The sequence below is a fragment of the Malaclemys terrapin genome, chromosome 5 (assembly GCF_027887155.1).
Source record: "Malaclemys terrapin pileata isolate rMalTer1 chromosome 5, rMalTer1.hap1, whole genome shotgun sequence".
NCBI lineage: Eukaryota > Metazoa > Chordata > Testudines > Emydidae > Malaclemys > Malaclemys terrapin.
Genome location: NC_071509.1, coordinates 98,734,617 through 98,758,924, shown reverse-complemented (window position 1 = coordinate 98,758,924; position 24,308 = coordinate 98,734,617). Strand labels below are relative to the sequence as shown.

Sequence of the window (24,308 nt, the reverse complement as noted above, 5' to 3'; positions counted from 1 at the left end):
GGGGTCATGCAGAACATTCCTCAGCTGTTTAATAGACCCACGTGCCTCTTTGATGGCTAGCTGAGGCTGAGCAGCCGGTGTAGCATGCAGCCGTGCAGCACAAGGATGGGGAGCTTGCAGCAGGCGTTACTCCAGTCCTGGCACACAAAGCAGAACTGCCCCCTCCCCTTCTCGCTCTCCTGGCTTCGGCTCACACCCAGCTTCTGCGGCGGGGAGGGGAGCGTTGCTGTTTCAATGAGAAATTCATCCATCTCCCCGCTGCTTGTGCACAAAACGTGCCCGGCTCCCACGGTGGGAGCCCTGCCAAAAAAAAAGGGGGGGGCGCTCGCTCGTGTGAGCAAGGAGGCGGCCGCAGAGACTGTCTTCCGTGGAAAGTCACCCGAGTGCCCGCTTTCCCCCGTGTGTGTGAGGCCGCCGCTAGAGGGAGCTGTGTTACAGAGAGGGAGGGAGAAGGGAGAGGCAGCTGCCGCAGGAGGAGAAAGACCCCCCAGCTACTTCTTCAACTCGGTCTGCCCCCTTCCTCCTCAGCTCTGCGCTGCTGCTGTCAGTAGCGGCGGCCTGAGGAGCCGCAGAGCCCCCCACAGCCCGGCTGCGGTCAGGGCCGGCGCACAGCCCCGGCGCGCAGCAGAGGCGGAGTGGACTGGGGCTGCTGCGGCTGGGTTCCAGTTCTCTCCTCCTCCATCCACCCACCCAGCTGTATCATTCTTAGTCACGGCTGGCTTTGCTGCCGCTCGCCTTCCCGCTCTCCCAGCTGGTTTTGCTTTCCCTTTTGCTGTCAGTTTCCCCCTGTGCACCGACCAGTGGGGTTTACATTTAAACAAACCAAAAGCCCCGGGGCGGAGAGGGGGAGAAGCTCTGCGCGAAGGAAGGTAGCTCGCGGAGAGGCGTGGAGCTCCCCACCCCTCCCGACCAGCCCCATCAAACCATCCGGTAAGAAAGTAAAGAAGCCAGCGAGGGTGACACCGACTCGCCCGGAGGAGAAGAAGCGCGTCTTCTCTCCCGTCTCGCCTCCTTTCCGTCCCCGTCTTCCCAGCCCCTCTTCTCTGAAGCACCGGCAGGAGCAGCCTGGACTCATGATGGCTTCAACCACTACCTGCACCAGATTCACCGACGAATACCAGCTCTTCGAGGAGCTTGGAAAGTAAGAGACTGCGGCCGTTGCACACTGTGCGGGGAAAGGGGTCCCAGAGCGGAGGGGAGGGGTATTTCCGTTGTGGGCAGGGGAGGTGGTTTGACCCATCAAGGCTGGGCAAAGAGGTGGTTTTTGTTTGGGTGTAAAATGAAGGGGTAGGGGGGTCAGGCTCGTTATTGCCTCAGATCCTTTGCAAAGGATACTTAGTGCATTGCTGATCTCTGCAGTTGGAGCTGTCATGGGGGAGGGAGGAGGATTCAGCTCTATGCACGTATCTAGATGATAAATTCATATTTTTTAGACACAGCTGCTTCTCTGCTTTGCATGCTTGTCTGTTTTATACTTGATACAATTAGGTCCCACGTTTATTGATGCAGAAAGTTCAGCTGGGCATACAGTACATTTTGCATCCAGCACTTTCAATAGGGAGGAAGGGCGACCCTGCGTGAATGTAGTTTGCCCCCTCCCCTTCCCTCCTCTTGTTATTTATGAAAGATTGTTGTTCTCGATCTTAATATCACACTGTATCTATCATTCTCTTCAGGATGTATAACCACCATTCTCGCCAGGCTGTAGGAGAAACCCGATGCAGACGAGAAAGCTCTGCCCAGAGCAGGGTGTGCTTTTGTATTTTTCATGACCAGGATCAGAAAAGCTGTGCAGTTTATTTGACACTCGAAAATACACCCAAACGTTCATAGATCCATTGTTTACAAAGAAGCTTGATGGCAGTGTATTGTTCAGACCTGAAATTAACTATTGCCCAGTCTCCAGTTTCTCTTTGATTTTTTTTAAATTTGTGAGTTCATTGCTGTGTCATTTCGTTATGTAAATGACTTGAAAAGGCTTGTGGGGATACCGTTTGGTATTAAAAACATGGAGAATATGTCCTAAACAGCAATCTAATTCAAATGCTCCTTTTCTGCAGGAGTAGGAATGTCACCCTGTAGCACTGTATTCATTAAGATCTACTTCCTTGTCACACAAATGGGCTCAGTGTTTAAATTTAATTAAATACAATCGCCATGTTGACGGAGCTGGAGGTGAATTTTTTACTCAGATTTTGTTTTGTTTTTCACACTTTTTTGCTGCTTGTAAGATAGTCACAGAGCATTTGAGGCTTTTGAGTCAGGGAACTGTAAAAATGTGCACGTTTCCGGTGTGTAAATACCATCACTTATAATTTACTGTGTACATATATTTAAACTGTTTAATGATGTGACTTGTGCTCACTTATATTTTAAATCCAATTTACTGTTCTAGTCTATAAAATGAGTAATGATTGCCATTTTGTGCTCATTTTCCTGTCTCCTGTATTGACATTATGAGTTTCAATCAAATCAGTTAAACACTCAAATTATTAGAACCATTATCCAGTTTTACAGCCCTTGTATTGATGTTTGTCTGGTTATTGGTTTTCAGGGGGGCATTCTCAGTGGTGAGAAGATGTGTGAAAATTCCTACAGGACAAGAGTATGCTGCCAAAATTATCAACACCAAAAAGCTGTCTGCTCGAGGTGGGTATTTTTCAACCCAATATTTTCAGTCTCTCTCTCTGTTGCTCCCCCCCCCCCTTTTTGTGCTTATAATAGTATTATATCTAAGCATTTACACATTGAGTAGATATTTTAGTTTTTTTCTCCGTTTATTTTCCATTTTCCTAAAATACTGGTTAGATTTTCCATGTTGTTAAGTAATCTTTTACTGACAGACAATGCTTAGATATGAGATTACTGCTCTACCATGCTAAAAGGAAAGATGTACAAATTCTAGAGCATTTTTTTGAAGATGCAAATCTGCTTTTCAGCTCTGAGAGAGAGTTTGAATAACAGCCTGGAATGTCATTTTCTTTTATTATTTTTTTGAGCAAATGCTCTCTCACTCTAATTTTTATTAAGAAAAAATAGGTCAAATCTTAATTGAATCACATTCTTCCATTATATTTAAATATGAACATAATTAATCAAGCCATATTTAACAGTGAACACCTTTAGAAAAAAATTTGATCTGCTGCACATATAGTTTTTCAAAGGAAAATGTAGTATAATAGGGTAGACATTTTATAAAGTAACTATTTATGTACCAAGTAGTGATGTTTAAGTGAAGCATTTGTACTGTTATTTCTATCATGCACACATTTTCTTCTCCTTTTATTTGTATTTTCCTTATGTGGTATATATTTGACAGCGGTATCTGTATCTATATATAGATATTCACTGGTTGTGTGCTTACACTACATTAAAGAAACTATATATTTACTGTGTGTTAGGACTGCTGAAAATAGGCCTTATACTTATTGTCTGATAAATCCACACTAACGTGCTTGTACGAGGATGTTAGGGATTAAGGATTATTCTCTGTTGACATTATCTTTACTTTCATGTGAATTTATGGTATTGTGATGAGCATGGAAATGTGTAAACAAACAATGTCAGTGTGTAAACCTGCCTTTGTGGCTTGGTTTATGTTTTATACAAGGGAAGCGTTGTATACAAGCAGCACTCTGATTTCATTAATTAATTTAATAAATATATAAAAGAATTCTTCTAATATATGGTGGCATAGCTGTAACTTTTAATGCTTCTCTAACAGCTGGGGATCATTCAACATTTTGCATTATATAATCTTATTTTCAGCTCAGTAACAGGGCTATAAAAGTTTACTTTTCACTAACTCTTAGACTTCAGGCTCTTAATGTGTGAGAGATTTATTTTTTCCCTTCTTTTAGTTTTGTATAACCATATTTCTAATGAGTCTGTTCGTTTTTAGGATGTGGCTTATTTTTTTAATGGAGGGGTGAGGAAAGTAAATGGAAGTTTGTGATTTGAGAACTTTTTTTAAAACTTAAAAATACATTTTGATTTTAAATTATTTTTTCTCTGTCAGTTGATAATGTTGATCTGTTCGTTTGGATATTTAAAAGAAAAATAGCCAAAATATTGACATTTAAAACAGATAAATGTTTAAAAATTTAAGTCCCTCTTGACACGAGAGACAGTGATGGACTGAACACTGGATTGTTAATGAATTATGGTTTGAATGTATCACATATATATTATGATTTTAAATATGTGTGTTACAGTGAAGAAACTATAACATTTATTAAAGTAAATTTTAAAGAGTCTGCCTTAAACTCTTAAAAGTAGCACAGGACATGTGCAAAATAGAAGCATTTACTTTTTCTTACACCATTTTCTCTAGACATTGCAGCACATGCAGGACCAAATTCATCTTTGGTGTATTTTAATTTAAGTGGAATTTCACCAAGGAAATTGAGAGCACAGTATGCAGTGCAATATCATGCACAGATCTTGGGTTTCTGCATTCACGGTACCCAAGAATTCAACTCTGAGTTCCCTTACTTTTGTGGATTTAAACTTTAAATCTGAATAATAGATTGTGGGCATGTCATTTTCCTTACATATACGTGTGTGAATACATGATATATTGTCAGTGGATTTAAGTGAGTATTATAGGGGTAGGGAATGCTAACTGTCCAGCTCTGCCTGTACAAATTTGCATAAATAGTTTGGTCATTGATTAGGCAACTTTCACAGAGCTAGATTTTAAAGAACTCTTCAAAAATTGCTAGTAGGAAGTTTTGCTTTCATTTCTATTGCAGTGATATGGTCCATATAATGAGGGTATTAACATACCTAAGAAATTGCTTTGTATTGTGTGTATATATCTACACATACACACAGTATACGTATAATAACTACACCGACTCAGTGTACTGAGGTATTTTGTCAGCTAAATAGCTCCAGATATGAAACAGTAATCATCAAGCATGCATCGGGTTAGAAAAATATGTACTTGTGACCCTATTTGTAGTCTATTTAAAAGCATGCTTCCAATTTCTCTGTATTCAGATATTTGTTATGATATAGAAGCTATCCGTTACATAGCATCAAACTGTAATACATTTTAATTTGGATAACTGATAATGGATTTACAGATTGTAGTTTAGATACTATTTGAAATCACACCATTATTTAATTCTTTTCACATCTTGACATGTTTTTCATTGTGAAATGAAGCCGTTGATTTTCATGGGTTCATATGATAATTCACTGGTGTATGAAATCATAGAGTATGCTATTGTTTAATTCGAATGGGCAGTTCATAAAGTGAACTTCATCCCGGTGCACAGGGTACAGTAACTCCTCACTTAATGTTGTCCCGGTTAACGTTGTTTTGTTAAGTTGCTGATCTATTAGGGAACAAGCTCGTTTAAAGTCGTGCAATGCTCCCTTATAACGTCGTTTGGCAGCTGCCTGCTTTGTCCACTGCTTGCAGGATTCTCTGGAAGGGGATTAGAACCAGGTAGGGCCAGCAGCCCTATCCCCCATCAGCTCCTCTAAATTCCCTGTAAGGTATGTGGCGCGGCAGCTGCCCAGCAGTAGTTCAGCTGTCTCTTCCGACACTGCTGTGCTGCTCCTGCCCCTGCCCGCCCTCAGCCTTGGAGTTCTCCCGGGAGCTTGCTGGGGGAGGGGGACAGAGGGGTGCTGATATCAGGATGTCTCCCTGCTCCCCCCCCCCCCGGACTCTGTACCCCCTCTCCACAAAGTGGAGGAGAGGGACAGAAAGGAGGGAGCTGGCTGGAAGCTGTTGCTTCCTGTCTGAACTGGCTGATCTGCTTAAAAGGGCAATGTACTTGAAGTGGTGTCAGTTGTACTTAAAGGGGCAATGCACGTCTCTCTCTCTCTCTCTCTCTCACTCATGCATACACCCTGCAGCACTTTGGAAAGTCAGCACCTGCGCAGCCGTGCATGTGCTGTCAGGAGGAGAGAGTGGTGCGCTCCAGCTGGATAGCGTGGGCTCATCATCATGTTCATTTTTTTCAGGGAAGTGTTTGCAGTTACTGCCCTGCATCTATTGTGTTTCCTCCCTCCTGCCTCAGTCCATGCTGCCTTGCAGAGTGTGAGGCTACATTAACAACAGCCTATTAACCCTTGAGGGCTCAGCTGAATGCTGTTTCATCCTTTAGCAGCAAGGCATTCCCTGGGAAATATTCCACTCTCTTACTCCACCACCTCAACCAAGCTTCACAATTATGCATTGCTGTGTACCTAATTCCCCCCATTTACTTTAATTCTTATGGGGAAATTGGATTCGCTTACATCATTTTGCATAAAGTCGCATTTTTTAGGAACATAACTACAACGTTAAGTGAGGAGTTACTATACATACAAGGTATTCTGTGCTGAGGTGAATTTCATGTATGGTGACTGGTTCTCTTTGGTGTAGTTCACTAAATTCACATAGTGTTCAATAAGACTTTTGCTTGAAACATTGAAGAAGAGGTATTTTAACAAATGATATGGAAAAATCAAGACTTTGATTATATTTTACTAAGTTTATTTAAAACAGTATTAATATTCTTAGTTATGGGTTTCAGTTAGTGTTGCCTAGTCAAACAGCTCTTTCCCACCTACGTTTTCTTTGACTATATTTGAACCCTTAGATTCCTAGTCCTCCCAATGTGAAATATTGATCTGGTCATACAAAGTTGTCTGTGGATTTGCACTTTCTTCATAGTTTCCCTGCATAATTAAATCTTTACAAAGGAGTTTCAAAACACTCTTGTGTTTAAAGTGCTGCATGTTCTTTTTCACTTGTTTGGGGATCTTTTGCACAACACTTTGCATTTCTACTGCTCTTATTTTCAAAATTAAGTTTGTGTTTTAAATTTGTGACAAATTACATATATTTGGAATGTGGTCACATACCAAACTAATCCAAATTGCAAAAGAAAAAATACTATTGTTTAAAGTTCACATTTTTTTAAATAAAGAATTTGATTTTAAATGCATGGTTTGCTATAAGATTGATAACAGGTAGAAATTTCATCAGTTTCATGGTTCTCTGTTGATTTGTTGTTCTTAAACAATAATAGAAGTATAACCTTTCATTGTAGAAGCACCTTTTGTGAACAATTTTTGTGTTAGTTAACTAATATTTCAGTAGGAACATACAAAAGTTCCGCTTTTCATTTAAAAATAATGTCAAGCTTCATATGCAAATTGTAGTTTTTGTAAGTTATTAAACTTTTTAATGAAGAATGAAGAGATTATTTTCTAACAATATGAATCTGAATTAAATTAACAGTTGGTAATTTGTATCAGAAGAACACGTTATAAATAAACTAGGAGCATGAATTTACTCCAAGAAAGTAGACCCCTGAAAGAAAGTGGAAGAGTTGGCAAGTTTACAGAAAAGTAGTAGCAAAAAACAGTATATCTGTGCTGCTTTTGCATTGTACTAGGCTTCATCTTATATATATTCTATTACTTTTTATTAAATCTTGGTTTTGTTATTTGCAGAGGCTGTCCTCTTTGTGGGTATATAGTTAGGATGAATAAAGTTTGCTATTATAAAATATTATTTTATTCACTCTTGCCCTATTATGCATCAAACTTTAAAAAAAAAGACAAAACTTAATAGCATTTATTTTTATCTTTGAACCTCTTCTTTTTTGAAAGAATTGTGGCTTTAACCCTACGCAGATCCCATTGCGGGATCGAGGTCTTAATCTCCAATTACAATGTATGTGTTTCACAGACAATAAGAAAATATGAAAGATTTTGGCAACCGTTGTACTTTTGACATACTCTCTCTAATTGGATTTAAAGGGAACAGAAATCAATGTGCTCAGTGGATTGTTCATTGTATGCAGTCACTTCACTCATCTGAACTTGCACCAGATCTGTAGTGACCAAATATACTTGCCTTCTGATGATCACTCAATGATACTGTCCAGTTCCTAGTGTGCCTTTGTCCATATTGCAAAAAACACCCCACCCTTTGGTCATTGCAGCAGAAAGATGAGCCAATATCTGTGGCAAGCATACATGCACGGGAACCTGTAGGGTTATCAGTTCCATTCTTTCCATACCCGTCACCAGATCCAAAGTCTACTAACATCAGTGAGAGACTTGCAATTAGTTTCATAGGGTTTTGGATCAGATCCTTGGAGGTTTCTGCTGGTTACTTATTGTCTTCTCAGTTGGCCCCCTCTCCACTCCTCTCAGTATCTTTCTATTTTATGAGAGAAGTGCTTCACTGATATTTCCTGTAGTTTACCCACTGAAGGGTCCCCATGTGCAAGGAAGTGCCACAGGTGACCACACCAATTGCAGATTCTTACACCTACCTGTGATGGACATGGAGGCCGCAGAGGCACTCTCACCCTTTTGGAACAACATTTGGTTGGGAGACTGTGAGGAATTTTGCTGTGCGGCTATAGTATTTCCATCTATAAATCTATCCATGTGGAACATTTCACAAACCATAAAGTTGTTTAAAATGCTGTAGGGAGATAAATGGAAATATGAACCATATAAGGTGGTATTTTTCAGCATAGGTTTTTATGGCAAAGAGAAAAATTACCATGCCACTACAGACTAGTGGTCCATTTAGTCACGTATCTTGTCTCTATCAATGCTGTATGCTTTGCAGGAATCCAAAAAACTGCAATAATGCACCCAACAGTGCAGTACTATATACCATAGGGAAAATTTCATTCTGACCCCAGCAGGTGATCAGTGTAACCCTGAAGCACAAAAATTAATAAAATGTAGACTTCTATCTTTGTAATTTTAGCATAACTGGATGGTATTCTTATTCATATTGTTGTCTATAATCAATCAAACAAACAAACAAAAAAAACCCTTAGGGACTGATCTTGTAATCCTCAGTGAAGCAAATGTCAGTTTTGTATGTGCAAGGACCACAGAATTGGGCTCTAAGCCATTTGCTTTAGTAAATTCTTGTGGAGGCCTGTTTCTCATGTTAATTATATGTTGATTGGTAACATACTTTCTTTCATGTATTAATTGTTTTGCCTTTTCAGTATTTCCTTTAGGATGACAGGAAACAATAATCGGTTACACTTGATTGGCCTTTTCCTAGTCACTCACTATTTTCTGTCTGATTCTTAGTTTAATTACAGCCTCATATTGTACTAGTTAATATAGGAGTCCTGTGTCCTCTGTGATTTATAAATTCAGTGTGAATTTTTTTTTCATATTTATTTGCAAATATTCAGTTCTTCAGGTAAATTGGTGCTATTTTTTCCCCCCTTCTCCAAATGTTTAAAATATCAGTGAGTTCAGAAAGCTTGTGAGTGTGGAAAGTGTGTTTGTACAGTCCCATCACCAAGTACTTACCATGTGGTTGAAGAGATTTTAGTATACAGGGTCAATTTCAAGAGACACTTACATGTGCTTCACTGAAAAGTGCTCTGTTTGGGTTTTGGAGGTTTTTGTGTTGTTTAACTGCTCTTTTGTTAGTTTGTTTTAACCAAATAACTAATTATTTTAAGAACTTTTCAGACATCATTGAGATTGCCTCATAAATCCTGAATTCACTGACACTAATTTTGGGTGGTAGTAATTTCTTTAACGTATAAAACTAGATTTGACTGGGGTGTTCCTGGCAACTGGTAGGTAAATTATCCATAGCAAATTTCATATAATTTCTGTGAAGCCAATTTTCCTTTCCTTTTGCAAAGAATTTATTTCTCCTGTTCATTGTGAGTACTGATGTGTTCAGGAAAGAATAGTTTTTGTTTTAAAGTCCATACAGTGTTGGACATAAAAAATATGAAATCATATTTGTTTGTTCTGTGTATGGCCACAGCTTGTTGCTGTTACATCCGCACATCAGCTGAAAAAAAATTTCCCTGCGGGGAAAAAATTTAATAATATTGGAATTAACTTTCTTCCTGCAGGCCAGGGAAATGTGATTAAACATATAGGTGCCCTAGGGCATGTACAACTTTCACTGTGGTTTAGAAATGGTATTTTGAAACCATTGCTTCTAAAGGGTCTGCAACATTGAAGTCAGCAGGAGCTTTGCCCTGGCTGTAGTGGATACAGGATTAAACCCCAAATGTATAAGGTCCTGGGGGAAAATATCATAGAATTATATTTTGAAACTCATTCAGTGATGCACGTAAGATATGGTAGATAAAAGACTGGGGGAAATGCTCATTTTTCAATTCCAGTTTATGAAATCATTAAATGTGCCTAAAAATTTGAAGAACTTTTTGGGGAGAGAAGGAATATTGTCTGGGATCTCCCTGTTTTCTCATTGTATTCCATTACCTCCTAGGACTTGAATTGGGCCTCTGACCCATCTTCTGATGAGTAGGTTCCTTCCACTAAAGAGTCAGCCAGAGGGGGTTATTCAAGGGTGACTTGTTCTTTCTTTCCCTCCTCTCCCAGTAGACTATGGGCCTCTCACTTAGCTGGTTTTATACTAAAGTAACGCCAGTTACTTCACTGGAGTTATTTCAGATTCAGGGCCGGCTCCAGGCACCAGCTTGGTAAGCAGGGGCTTGGGGCGGCCACTCCAGAGAGGGGTGGCAGGTCCAGCTATTCGGCGGCAATTCGGCGGATGGTCCCTCACTCCTGCTCGGAGCAAAGGACCTTCCGCTGAATTGCCGCTGCAGATCGCGATCGCGGCTTTTTTTTTTTTTTTTTTTTTTTTTTTTTTTGGCTGCTTGGGGTGGCCAAAACACTGGAGCCGGCCCTGTTCAGATTCACTCAACATCAGAGGGAAGAGAGCTAGGCTCTGAGGTCTTCATCTTGAATTCCCCATATTGTAAAGTTTCTAAATATCCATGTTGATTTTGGAACATAAATATATTTTTCCTATCTTCTGTCTTCGTAGAGAATTTGTTCACTGAATGTATTTTGCTTAAATTCAAATAAAATTTCAAAGCAAAAGCTAATCTTAAAACAAAACAAAACACTTTTAAGAGGGAAAAAATTAAGTGACCAATCCTGTTCACAGTTGCTACCACACTCTCTCTCTCTCTCTCTCTCTCTCTCTCTCTCTTTAGTAGAGCTACAAGCAGGAATAAAGAGAGATCTTCAATAGTAACTATTTTCAGAATGGGGCCGTTAGTTAGTAATCTTTTAGTAGTATTTCGAAAACCAGGAATCAAAGCAACAATGTTACTTGATCTTCCACAGCCTCTTGGTGTTCTCCCTGTTACTTTTTGTAAACCTCTTTTCCTTGTTTTTATTATTTTTTATATGAAGGCTGTAAACCCCTCTAATATGTTCTGTGTACCTAAAGTATTACTTGTATGTGTTTACACATATGTTCATATGAATATGATGTACTGTAATACATTAATTATTGTCTTAAAATGTGAAAATAAGGGCACAAGAACGATATTAAACATTTGCAATTTTATTGTATGTTTATTTTATTTGGTTATTTAGTATACAAAAGAATGTACAGTATTTTATGCCTATTGTGATTTGAGGCCCCAGTTCAGTAAGGTACTTAAATACATTGCCGGTCTTTAACATGTGAGTTTTCCTATTAATTTAAAATTAGGCAGATGCTTATGTTACATAGATTGCTAGGGCTAGAGTGAATTCTTGTTTGTTGTCCATCCGATTAGGTTTTAAAACTAACAAGTTTATTGAAAATGAAAAATGAAAGCAATATTCTAATGAGGCAATAAGAGTTATTAGGTATGCAGATAAGAGGTATTGGTACATTACTCTTTCCCAATCATGATTGGCATTTAGTAGCCATTCTTACTACTCTTATTTCACCCTTATTATTCCAAGTCTTTCCCACATCAGCTGCTTTTCTGACACACTGTGACTTGAAGGGCACGGTGAAAACATAACCTTTTCCTGTAACCTAAAAACACCTGCTTTGACAGCCTGGTGATTCTGACAGATTAAAAAAATGTAAACCAAATATTTTATTTGCACAGGCAAACATAAGCAAAATAATGTTATCATTTACCTATCTTTATTTGAGCACTCTCAGATATGTAGGATAGGGTATCTGAGTGGATCTTACTGGTACCTCTGGGTTTTATTTCATCAGGATCCTACATCCTTCTTCATATGCAGTTACCTAGCATTTGTGGGATTCTTTGTAAGGACAATTTGAGGATTGTAAAGTATTATAGAAAAGCATAACTACTTCCTAACTTTATTGGATGAGGGAAACGTACAATACATACCCCATGTTGAAGGTGATAGCCCTTTTGTTTAACTGTTTATTTTAAATTAATTGTGCCTTGAAATTGAATGGAACATCTGCTTCATATTGGAGAGCCACATAAATCCAATCTGTCTGTTTATTCTTGTAAGTGTTTTAGTTTGTGTGTGTGTGAATATATATAATATCTGTTCCTCTCACTGTAATCTGAGTATTACTTGAAATGTTTTGTGCACCAGAGCCTTTATTTATGTAATACCAGCCTGAGCAGATGTTGCCTTTTGTGAGAAGGTTTTTTTTTTTTTTTTTTACTGTAGTCCCACCCACTCTTCACCTGTTTTTTTTTTTTCCCCCATTATAGTGCTGCCCGTCCATTCTCCTATGTTTGAGGTTCAGTAGTGTTGTCTTCCTCTTCATATGAGACTTGTAACTCTGCTATTTCATGTTATATTTGATTGGAAGTTACTAAAGGAGTTGTCAGCTCCAGTGCAACGTATTTAACATTTGAGTGAATTTGGTGCTCGTGAAAGTGATACTGGTTGAAATCACTGGCTCCTGCCAAGTATAGTTAAGGCCTGTGCATATTTCCTCCATGCAGCTTTGCCTTGATTTGTAATGCTTCTGTTATTCCAGTCTTGGGCTCTCTTGAGTGGAAACTGCCAAACATAGTGAATTGTTCAGTGGTGGATTTTTATAAGAAAAATGAGGTGACAAAGTTTGTTTTTCCACCTGTTGTCTGAGTCTAGCTTAGAACTTGGGTCTCCGGAGCAGAAAAGTTAGTGCCTGCACAGCTGTAATCTTTAGTGTCCTAATTTAAAAAAAAAATGTTTTTTCATCTGTTCAGCCAGTTTTTGGCTAGTGGCAAACATTAAAATAACTTCAAACTCATTTTCTCTTTCCTTTAAAGGAAAATTAGAGAATGTGGTTAGAATTGCAACTAAAATCAGACTAGGAAAAACAACTCAACATTAGGATTAGACATTACCGTGTCATTATTTTAAAGGGATAGAAGGCTCTCTGAATGTGAAGGTCTGTTCAGCTCATTAGAGATCTGTCCATACAACAGTACATCTGTTTTGTATTTGGCAGAAATCTCCTTTGCTTTAGCTGGGGGTCTGAGGCAACCTATGAAACTTCAGCTTTCAGTATTACCTTTTATGAATATTAAGTATTTCACAGAGATCTGTAATGGTAACTTAGATTTTTTTTTAATCAAACATGCCTAATACTTTATCACATTAAAATAATTTTAACTAAAATAAAGTGTACTAATAATAGAAAAGCAACAGTATTGATATTTTGATGGCAACTGTAAAGGAAATCTCTCCTCGTATGAGGTGTAATTTTATTTTCATAACACTGCACCAAGTTGTACTGACTCTAGTTTCCCAGCAGAAGTATCTTTCATGCATTTGATATGAATTTCTGTATATTTGTGCAGTCACTTTGAAATTGGAGCCACGCTTGCTTGTTGGGGTCCACAGTCTGCCATGTATCTTTTGCTGATCAGTTCTAGACAAATCAACAACAATTTGGCTTAAAGTTTGACTAAAACCCAAGATAGGAAGCTGATAATTCTTCCCCTTTTTTGTAACATTGTTTTCTCTGTTTTGTTTCCATGTTCATATCCATCATCTATCTGCCTTGTTACATCTGTAGGCAAAAGTCAGGTTAAAATTACCAGCTAGCATTACAGTGCTATCTATCTATCTAGCTTTGATCCAAAAACAAAAATGTTAGGGTGCATTGGAAATTTATTTTCAGACAAATGTTAACTATGACCAAGATGTAGACTATATTGAAATTAGCTCTCAAAAATCACTTCATTTGATGTAATTGATAAGCACAGCACATGTACGCTGTAAAATTATTCCATCCCAAAACTTAAAGGATGGGAAATGTGAACTGTCAGTGTATGGAGTTCATAAGCAAACAATTTATAGCAAGAAGTCTGTTTTAGATGCTTTCAAAACTTTTTTTCCTGATTTAATTATAATTAGAAACTGCTTACTTGTAATATTCCGCCACGTGAATGCAGGTGCTGCAGTGTCAGTCACGTTGCATATTCATATAGCTGCAGGAACAGATGGAGTACCTATCTAATATCCATATTTGACAATCTGATGGGATTTGCCAAGCCTAAGCTTTCATTTACATTTTAACCTCTTCAGGAGATGGGTTTGTGATTTAATTAGGCAAGGGAGGCCTATGAGTTATTTGTATTGCATATCAAACCTCACACCAGTGCTTATATATTCTGTGGTTTGGGAGATTTCTTGCGGGAATGTTTTTTACTGGATGTCGCTCTGAGTTTGGTGTCTTTAATTAGTTTGTTCTTTTGACTGACTTTATTCAAATCCTTCAATGTAAGAAGCAATCTTATTTTTATCAGTACTCTAAACCAAAATGTAATGTGTCACTGAGAAGTACTGTGGTACTGCATTGCAGTGAAGATTTTGTACTGTAGTGTAGATTACCTTGATTTGCTGCAAGGCAGCGAAGGCACCAGTGAACTTTTGTGATTGATACCTAGCTTTGATAGCAGCATATGATGATTTGCTTTCTGCCTTTTCTAGAAAGGCTTCTCAAGAGATTACATACCTTAAGCCTTGAGTAAATTTTAGTGGAGAAAACACCCTTCAATAAATGTTGTTTTGACTGTTTGTAGGACACCTTATTCATGAAAAGACAAGGAATCATTTCATCATGGAAACATAATGGTTGTCTTTTGAATTTGAGGATATTATAACTACACTGTCATTTGGCATTTCTTTTTATAGTGCACATAGCTTTTACAAGTTTACCTGTTTAGCTGCTTATGTTCAAAAGTTTATTGAAACAGGCTATGCTAAGTCAAGAACTTTTTCCTTTGCTGTTTATCTTTTCTAAAATGGAATGTTATCAGCCTGGAAGTCCTGGTATAGGTCAACAACTAAGCATTTGAAAAGTTCAGTGGGACTACTAGTATGCATAAAGTTACACATGTGTAAGTGTTTGTGAGTCCAGGCCTTGGTTTGCATTGGATAGTGAATGGAACAGATTCAGGAAGTAAATAAATGTATACTGAAGCCTGGGATCATGCATCTATCTGGGATTATGATTTAGAATACAACTTACACGGATAAGTATTTTAAATGTTACATGACTATATGTTCAACAGAAAACCAATTCCTGTGCAACATAACATTTTGCAATTTATTTAACTTAGAAGTTGTCAGGGGAAAAACACTTACATACGGGAGGTATGCATTTATAGCTGCAATTTCATGCTGTCTGGTTTTCATGTAGGACATTTAGATTGATTGTTTTCTGATAATGTTTAAAAGCTTCTCTTCTGCTGGTGGGGAACATACAATCATTTATGTAAAACTTTTTTGCTCTTAATATTGTGAATATTAATACAATACTGGAAAAAATGAGTCTGTTCTCCCCCCCCCCCCCCACACACACACCAGATTTTAGAAAATAGATTTCCATTCTCTCCAATAAATTCTTAAATCATCAATCGTCGTAGAGAGAATGCCCCTTTACAGAGTAATTCAGATATGTAGATAATTTGTGCAGGGATGGCAGAGAACATTATCCTAACTATTGTATAGAAACATCTGAAAATAGCTTGTTCCCAGTATTGAAATAGAAAAGGAAGATATAAAATAAGTCAACACTTTAATTCAAAAGTAGCACGGCTCCCTTAGTATTAAATATAATTAGACAATAATGCCACACTATATTCTGTTACTATCAGACCTAAATATCAAAACTGGATTCACCAGTTGTAAGACACATATGGTAAAGTGATAGAATATTGCCTACTAACACTACTTTCTGTGTCTTCAGCCAATAGACCTAAATATAAAGAATAAACTTCAATATATTACTCCAATTAACTAGTTGCCAGGTAGGGAATATGTGATCATACAACTTACATAAACAAGATTGTGAAGCCATGGTTTAGCTATAAAGCTCAGATTTCAGCCAGGTTCCATTATAAAACTTTACTAAAATTTTCAACTTTAAATGCCTAAAGTTAAGCATAAAAATGTGTGGCCTATTTTTTAGAGTTGATGAACATCTAAAGGTCCCATTGATTTTGCATTTCTTTTATTTCTTTATAGAAATATTTTTATGATACACATTTTTATTTCCACTGTAAGAATGAAACACACAATATTGACACCTCCTTCTACCATCCAGTGCTAACCAATCAGGCAAAAAAGTAATTAAAATTATTTTAAAATTAAAAACCTACCTCAAGCAGAGCTTTTACCCTCAAAAAGGTAGGCGTACTAAAGAATCTGTGACATCCACTAATGATTTCACTATTGATTTTATGTAGAAGGTACTCGGATACTTCTGTGATGGACTGCAGTATAAAACTCATGAGTGGGGTGTTAGGTAAATGCTGAGCACTTCTGATCTGTTTCCAAAATGCCACTCTACATTGATAAAAACACAATGTAAGCATTTGTATTTGATGCCTTTTCTTTTGGTTTTTATGTTAATAGTTTTCATGTTCTTAATTGGGCAGTTATAATCTTTTTTCTTGATGTAAAAGCCACAAAGGGAGCATTAAGGTTGAAATTATCGTAAGAAACTGTACACAACAGCTTGATTCTTACGCTCTTTCTATTTATCCCCAAATCCCCTTCTAATATAGAGATGACCTAGACCCTAGAGTACAAAAATTTTAAAAGTATTTAGGCATTGATGCACTCAGTGTTGCAATGCCTTACTTGTTTAGGAGCACAAATTTCATTTTAAAAAGTGATTTAGGCACTTTTGAACCTAAATTCCATTGATTATTTGCCTAAATTGCTTTTGAAAATGAGATTTATGCTCCTAAATCAGTTAGATGTTACAGCAATGACTAAATATATTTTAAAATCTGGGCCTTGGGTCCTGATTTAGCAAGGTTTTTAGATATATGCCTCACTTTAAGCACGAGTCACTGAAATAATTGGAATTACTTAGATGCTTAAAATTAGTTGGCTGATTTAGTGTTTCTGTGTGCACAGCTAGTCTGGACCTTCAGATTAGTGACCTTTGATAATGTTACAGGAGAATATAGACAACCTTAACGCCATACCCCCTTTCTTAGAGACTTATTTGGAAGTCCAAGTTGTTCCCATGCAGAATCCTTCCATGATTCATGGTGAGCTAGAACACACCCTCTCAGTTTGGGGCCAGTCTCCATCTTAACTCTGTCACTTAGGTACATTTACAAAAGATGCCTTTGGAATTGACAATCCTGGTTTCTGTGTTAAGACTGATGTCACATTCCCTGTTCCCCAGCACACCTTTAAAACTCCGTCACAAGATAAAAATGATTGCTTATGGTCTGAATAAGCCTTTTCTGATACATCAGAATTTTGGCTCTAAGTTATCTTCTCACATAAATAACCATGATATCTACATTCTTGAAACTGGCTCTTTACTAGATATACTAACACAAGTTGTACAGTTTTCTTGTCTGAATCCACAAATGCTTAACTGAATTTGAAATTGCTACATTTTTTATTCTATCCAGATTTTTGGCTATCTCAGAATCAGCTCAGCTCTAATATTATACATACATTTTCAACATGTGACACTGTTTTCCAAACTGGTCACTTTTCATTCATGTTACATGCATCCATCCCCTATTATGTATTGGTCATATTCCTACACAGAGTCCAGACTCTTGTGAATTAAATCTGAAATGTGACAGGTTAATTTTAATTTGTCAGTCATTCAAACTTGATATAGTATAGAATGTAGTTCTCAACCTTGGGATGGGGTCTTGACCACCCAATCCCTCCCATGGTGATAAATGGAAAGTGAGGTACTTGTTAGATCCCAGGAAGATTGAAAGGGAGGGTGTCCCATTATAGAAAAGAGGGTCCCAGTATGGATATAGGTCACCATGAAGGAATGTTCCATGGCAGTTGGGAAGGAGGATAAAAATCTAGATAGTTCTTTGTAAACTTTACAGTAAAAGGTTTTCTTTTATGTAACACCCCGTATCCTGCAGTTCTAACACCGTAACTAGTGGGAAATTGTTTTATTAAAAAAATTGATAGACTCTACTGCAGGGATCGGCAACCTTTGGCATGAGGTTCGCCAGGGTAATCACCCTGGCGGGCCGGGCCGGTTTGTTTACCTGCCGTGTCTGCAGGTTCAGCCGATCACGGCTCCTACTGGCCGTGGTTCACCACTCCAGGCCAATGGGGGTAGCGGGAAGCAGCGTCCAGCACATCCCTTAGCCCACGCCGCTTCCCGCAGTCCCCATTGGCCTGGGACGGCGAACTGCGGCCAGTGGGAGCCGCGATCCACCGAACCTGCAGACGCGGGAGGTAAACAGACCGGACCGGCCTGCCAGGGTGCTACCCTGATGAGCCGCGTGCCAAAGGTTGTCAATCCCTGCTCTACTGATTATGGGTTTGTAGTGATAAGGAGTTAAGTCAATCTTGAAACCAAATGAATACAAATCAAAAGGCAGAATCAAGTCATTCTTTTTGTCTTTCTAATCTTGAAAGTTATCTATTTCTAATAGTGCATTTATAAAGGCTTTTTGTTGTTATACATTGTAACTTAGCAATGTAGGAAGGTTTTTCATGTTCTGATGAGATTTTCTATGGAAATCTGAACAAAACGGTCCATCACTTACTCCAGCATGACTTTAATTAGGCAAATCAGTGTTGTGTGATGAATTGCTGAGTGATGAGCATTGCTGGCCCACTTGAAGCTTTCATAAGTGACTATGCTTTACTTTTTTAAAAGTGAAAGGCTGCTCAGGAAAGAGGGATGTGTCAAAGCTGTCATCAAATTCTCAAAATTGCTTTGAGTGGTAGTAATGTTCTCCCTTCAGTGTTGACTTTGGAGACTTGAAAGAGATTACCACAGAAGGGCAAAAAAGTATTTTAGAAGTGAAATACTTTTTGACTATGCAAAGAAGGCTTAAAAGTAGGGTTTTTTTTGTTTTGTTTCATTCCTTGCTTGTTTTTTGTTTTATTCTATGTGTAACTTGAGTATTAAGCCTTGTCATCTCTATTTTATTGGGATGGCTCCTTGGAGAACTGTATAATTGGGATGGGAAATTTTATAGCCATTGAGAGAGTGTTGGAATGTATCTTTCACAAAAAAGTAGTTCTCCCAAGTCAGCAGTTTGAATTAAATAGATATCAACAAAAACAAAAAAGAGAGCCAGATTCTCAGATGGCATATATAGTCAATGGGGGAGTGCCAATTTTTACCAGCTGAAGATCTGGCCCATGCTTTTAAATAGTTTAACTAAAAAGCCTTTCCTCTCTTACTTGCTCTGCTTTCAGTCTCTTGTGATACCCTAATCTCACTGGATTGCTAATTTTCCAAAGAGCCATTTAACGACAATGAAAGTCTTGCATCTGAAGAAGTGAGGTTCTTACCCACAAAAGCTTATGCTCCCAATACTTCTGTTAGTCTTAAAGGTGCCACAGGACCCTCTGTTGCTTTTTACAGATTCAGACTAACATGGCTACCCCTCTGATAAATGAAAGTCAAGATATTTTCAGTGTTTAAAAAGAACTAGAAGAAAAGGTCACCTTTATAGGTGATCTTGGGGGGGTGGGAGGGAAATGTTTACTCTTTGGTGTAACACAGAGCCAAGACAAATCTGGAAATTCTAGTCCAATAACCCTTGTTTGTTTACTGTAGAACCAGTAGTTAGAAAACCAGAGAGTGCTGCCACTTAGTAGGAATATGTCATATTTTCTTGTACTGCCAAGCGTTTCAATTGATTGGTTAGTAATTCAAAGTGGTGGTTGTTCAGCCTGTTTCAAGTATGGTCTCTTCCTGTTGCACCTTGTCCCATATCTTGCCTCCCATTCATGTACTAGTAAATGATTGAGGGTCCTGTGGCACCTTTAAGACTAACAGAAGTATTGGAGCATAAGCCTTGTGTCTGATGAAGTGGGCATTCACCCATGAAAGCTTATGCTCCAATACTTCTGTTAGTCTTAAAGGTGCCACAGGACCCTCTGTTGCTTTTTACAGATTCAGACTAATATACTTTCTTATTTAATTGTTTTTAGTATTACACTGGTGTTGTGTTGGGATAGCTGTATTTTCCAGCTTTTAGTGTCTGATTCAAAGATCCCTGAATTCAGTGGAAAGACTCAGTGGTATTTGCATCAGGCTTTTAGCATAGAAGTCACTTACATTAATTTTTTTCTGTGCAGCTGCTTTTTATGCTAGCTGTCTGCCAAACCCACTACGTAAGGGAGGGAGGGGGCACTTTGGGAGAAAAGAGAGATGTGAGCAGGGAAGGTGCCATGTTGAAGCAGAGGCCCACTGTGTCTTATCTTCCACTGATCTAAGGCTTTTTCTATACCATGCACCTTTTAGCGACATACCTATGCAGCTATAGCCATGCCGCCAAAAGGCATGCAGTAAAGCTGCTGTTTGTCGGCAGGAGAGAGTTCTACTGCTGACAAAAAAACTTTCACACCTGAGGAGCGGCAGCAGCTTTGTCGGCAGGAGAGGGCGCCTGCCCACAAAGTGCTGTTCACATAGGCGCTTTTCGTCGGTAAAACTTTTGTCGTTCAGGGGTGTGGTTTTTTAACACCCCCGAATGACAAAAGTTTTGCCGACAAAGTTCCAGTATAGACAAAGCCTCAGTTAGAATAGGCCCCCTTCTGCTCTCTCTTCTGCCAGGGCCAAGGATTGTGGAGCCACAATTGCTCCCCACAATTGCAGATCTTCACCACATCCATCCACAGTGGAGAATCAGGGTCATAGCTTTTAACCTATAAGATAACTCCTACAATGCAACTTCTGTACTTCACAGGTTTTGGAAGTATTCTTGAAAGCAAGTAATTTTGCCTCTGAATTCTTCTAATTCACATTCATTCTCCAGCAGAATGAACTATGGAGTAGAGAGAACAGTGACTGCTGGGCTCTGTAATGTACCACAGTGCCAAGGGCAGATGGAGGAAGCAATGATACTGCAGTGGCAGATGGCTGTCTTGTACGCCCTCTGACAAGGAAATTATAATCTGAGGCCAAGTGTTTCATTTAATTATTGATTCTGATGTTTCATCAGAAATAGGAGGTTATTTCCCTAGAGTAATTTATTTTAGCTTCCTGATGTTTAAATGGGAGAGTGAGGAGAAGGTAGTTGCAAAGCAGAAAAAGAAAGTTTGTGATTTAAAAAGTATTAATTTTCAAGGTGAATTGAAAAATGTTGCTCCCAACGAGGACTGATGTCAGAGTTCTGTGTTTCACCTTTAATAACTGAGGACAGAATCAATTCAGGGTGTATCAGAAATTTCACTCCTTCTGTTTTAGGTGTTTGTGACATTGCCTTCTGTGGCGAGGGAAACACATAGGGCCTTGTGTTACAGAGTCCAGCACTTCCCCCCAACTTTGAGCCCAGAATTCTGATCTCTAGTCTGGGCAGCTAAGGAGGTACGAAATTGATATTTCCATTTTGTTTGAAAAATTATTGTAATTTTAAAATCTGTTTTTTACAGATTTGGCATGTGAAGCAAAGCGTGTTAACATTAAAAGTGACAATATTCAATCAGTGTTAGCAACAGAGCTGGTGGAAAACCAAGGAAAAGTAGTCAGTAACGCCTGGGTGGATCATCATCAGCAGGGATTGAACTTGGGATTGCTAGATCTTAATATATGAGCCTCTCCTGCCTGAGCTAGAAGACCCTCGTCTGTTAGCCATGGCTGCAGTAGGCTCATCAGTAGGCCTACCCATCCCGAGAGGAGGATAGAGTGCCACACCAAGTAGGAATAGCTTACATACTTCCCCTGGCCAGGGAAGCATGTCTTGAGCTTCAGAGGTTTCCCAGTTCAATTCCCCATAAGGGACACTGCTTGTAATACTGGTGCCCCTCAGTGGGTCGTTGGCAGTGGGGATTGATCATGAGATCTCTGGATCTTAATACATGAGCTGCAATAGTGTGAGCTAAAAGACCCAGCTCTCTTAACCAAGCCTGTTGTATGCTCATCCATCTCTAGCTGGCCTAGCCAGCACAGAATGCCACACCAAGTAGGCTTAGCTACATATAATAGAAAAGTGCTATGAGGTGAGAGTGATGCTTGTTCACTAAAACTGTGAACTCTGTATGAACCATCATCTAGAGACTAAAGAATTACTGTTTCCAATTCCTTGAGTCATTGTGTTTCCCACAGGGTTTATCATCTTTAAATATCTGCCGCCAGTCTATTTGATGACTAATTTACACAAAGATTTCTGATGCAAAGTTTGACTTTCTCTGCGAAGAACTAGGACAAAGTCTCTCCCCATCTTTAGAGAAGTTATAATATAGCAAACCTGCCTATCACAAAGAGCATCTCATTCTTTCAGAGTACACCTCTCTCCGATATAACACGGCCCAATATAACACGAATTTGGATATAACGCGGTAAAGCAGCGCTCCAGGGGGGTTTATAATGCGGTTTCACCTATAACGCGGTAAGATTTTTTGGCTCCCGAGGACAGCGTGTTATTGGGTAGAGGTGTATTAGTTTTGAATTGGAAAGTCCAAGCCCCTCATCCTGAAAAGGCTTATGCACAATCTGAATTTAGCATTGATTTCATTGGGGCTACTTACAGTGAATTAAGCACATACCTTTGTAGGATCAGGGTTCAAATTAGTGAAAACCTGTTTTAAAAAAGATTAGGCCTTGATTCAACAAGATATGTGAAGTACATATATGTATCTTATAGAAAATGAGTAATCCATTGGAGTACTTACATGCCTTAAGTTATGTATGTGCTTAGGTACCTTGCTGAATCTTAATGTTTACATTCATATTTAATTAGACTAATAGTCCCTTGTTTGAATTACAGAAAATAACTGCCTATTCAGTTAGTGCAAATGTAACCCACACAACTCCTGGGTGTGGTGTTCTGTCCCATCTAGTAGCACTGAGACCACTTAAAGAGAGAGATAAAATGAGTCTGCCTCATAGCGTTAGCTAATAGCCACTTGGATTCTAGCTCATGCAGTAGAGGCTTATGCACTAAACTCCAGAAGTCCTCGGTTCAATCCTTGACAACAACTGGGGTCTGTTGGCATTAAACAAATAAACAAAAAGATGTATTGACAACATAGGCAATTACAGTGTATGAATGAGGTATAACAGATAAAGTCAGATTAATTTTTCTTTAATTTGTAATTGACATTTGATATATTCAATTCATGGCATTTAATTTTACATATGGAACAAGAGTAATTTCAAGGGTAATTAACTCTAAATAGATATTCATTTATGTATCATGTTTACTACAAGATGCAGGGGGAAAATATAAGGCTATATTGATTGTTGGTACTGCTGCTAAAAACTTTATTAGCCTTAACCTTATTAAAAACTGCATGAAAAGACAAAACATGGAACACAGGAAATTAATAAGGTTGAATTTATGGAGGGAGGGGGAGAGAAATGAAAACAAAAGTTTGAAAATTCAGAGCTAAGATTCCATGAATAACTTTCTTTGTCTCTGTACCATGGGTTTGGTGTGCATTACCCACATGGTAGATTAACACCTACCTTAACTATTTCAGGTTCTTTTCAAACTTTTGTAAACCCCATTTTTCCTTTGGTGTTGAATCACTCACAATGGCTGAAGTGAAAGAAGGATGTATTTAGGCTGTATTGATAGAGCAGACTGGCTAGAGATTCTGGACATATGGGAAGGAAATTGTTAAATAAACAAAATTAATGTAAGTAACAAGATGTTTACTTTTGCATTTTGCTTCTCTGTTGTGTGCCTATTACTGTTTGTGTTCTCTAAGGTCTTCAGTACATAGACTGTCTCTAGCTATGTATTTATACAGAACTGAGCACAATAGTGCCCTACTCTCAACTGGGCCCTTTACGTACTATTGGGATACAAACAATAAATATTCCTTTTTGTCCTGGATGTGGTCACATTTTGGTATTTTTTCTGGAGAATTACATAAAGAACTCTGGTTTACCGCTACTGTTTGTAGAGTACATGGGGTCATGGTGGGAATCTTCTGTGGATAGCTGGGTCTTTGTTTGTTAGTGTTTGTACTTGTATGGAGAGCAGAGCGGATGAGCAATTATGGTTTTTTTTGAAGATAGTGTATTGACGAAATGTGAAAATACTGTAATTGCTGGACTATAGTGAGAATATGGGAGAAACAGTTCTTTGATCTGCCTTGTATATAAGAAGAAGGAACTCGTTGTAGTGGTCGTC

At 38.5% G+C, this 24,308-nt stretch overlaps 1 protein-coding gene across 15 annotated transcripts in view; it reads left to right on the top strand.

The window, feature by feature from the left end:
* The first annotated feature begins 462 nt into the window (after nucleotides 1-462).
* Nucleotides 463-24,308, top strand: part of CAMK2D (calcium/calmodulin dependent protein kinase II delta) — a 263,534-nt gene continuing 239,688 nt past the window's right edge. For 7 of the 15 annotated variants that reach the window (XM_054028985.1, XM_054028984.1, XM_054028976.1 and 4 more), the window contains exons 1-2: nucleotides 473-1,141; nucleotides 2,555-2,649. In XM_054028985.1, coding sequence (XP_053884960.1) covers nucleotides 1,074-1,141; nucleotides 2,555-2,649 — 163 coding nt within the window. In that variant the 5' untranslated portion in view covers nucleotides 473-1,073. Of the gene's footprint in view, nucleotides 1,142-2,554; nucleotides 2,650-24,308 lie in introns of all 15 variants that reach the window. The other 8 variants (XM_054028973.1, XM_054028971.1, XM_054028975.1 and 5 more) reach the window with 6 other exon arrangements.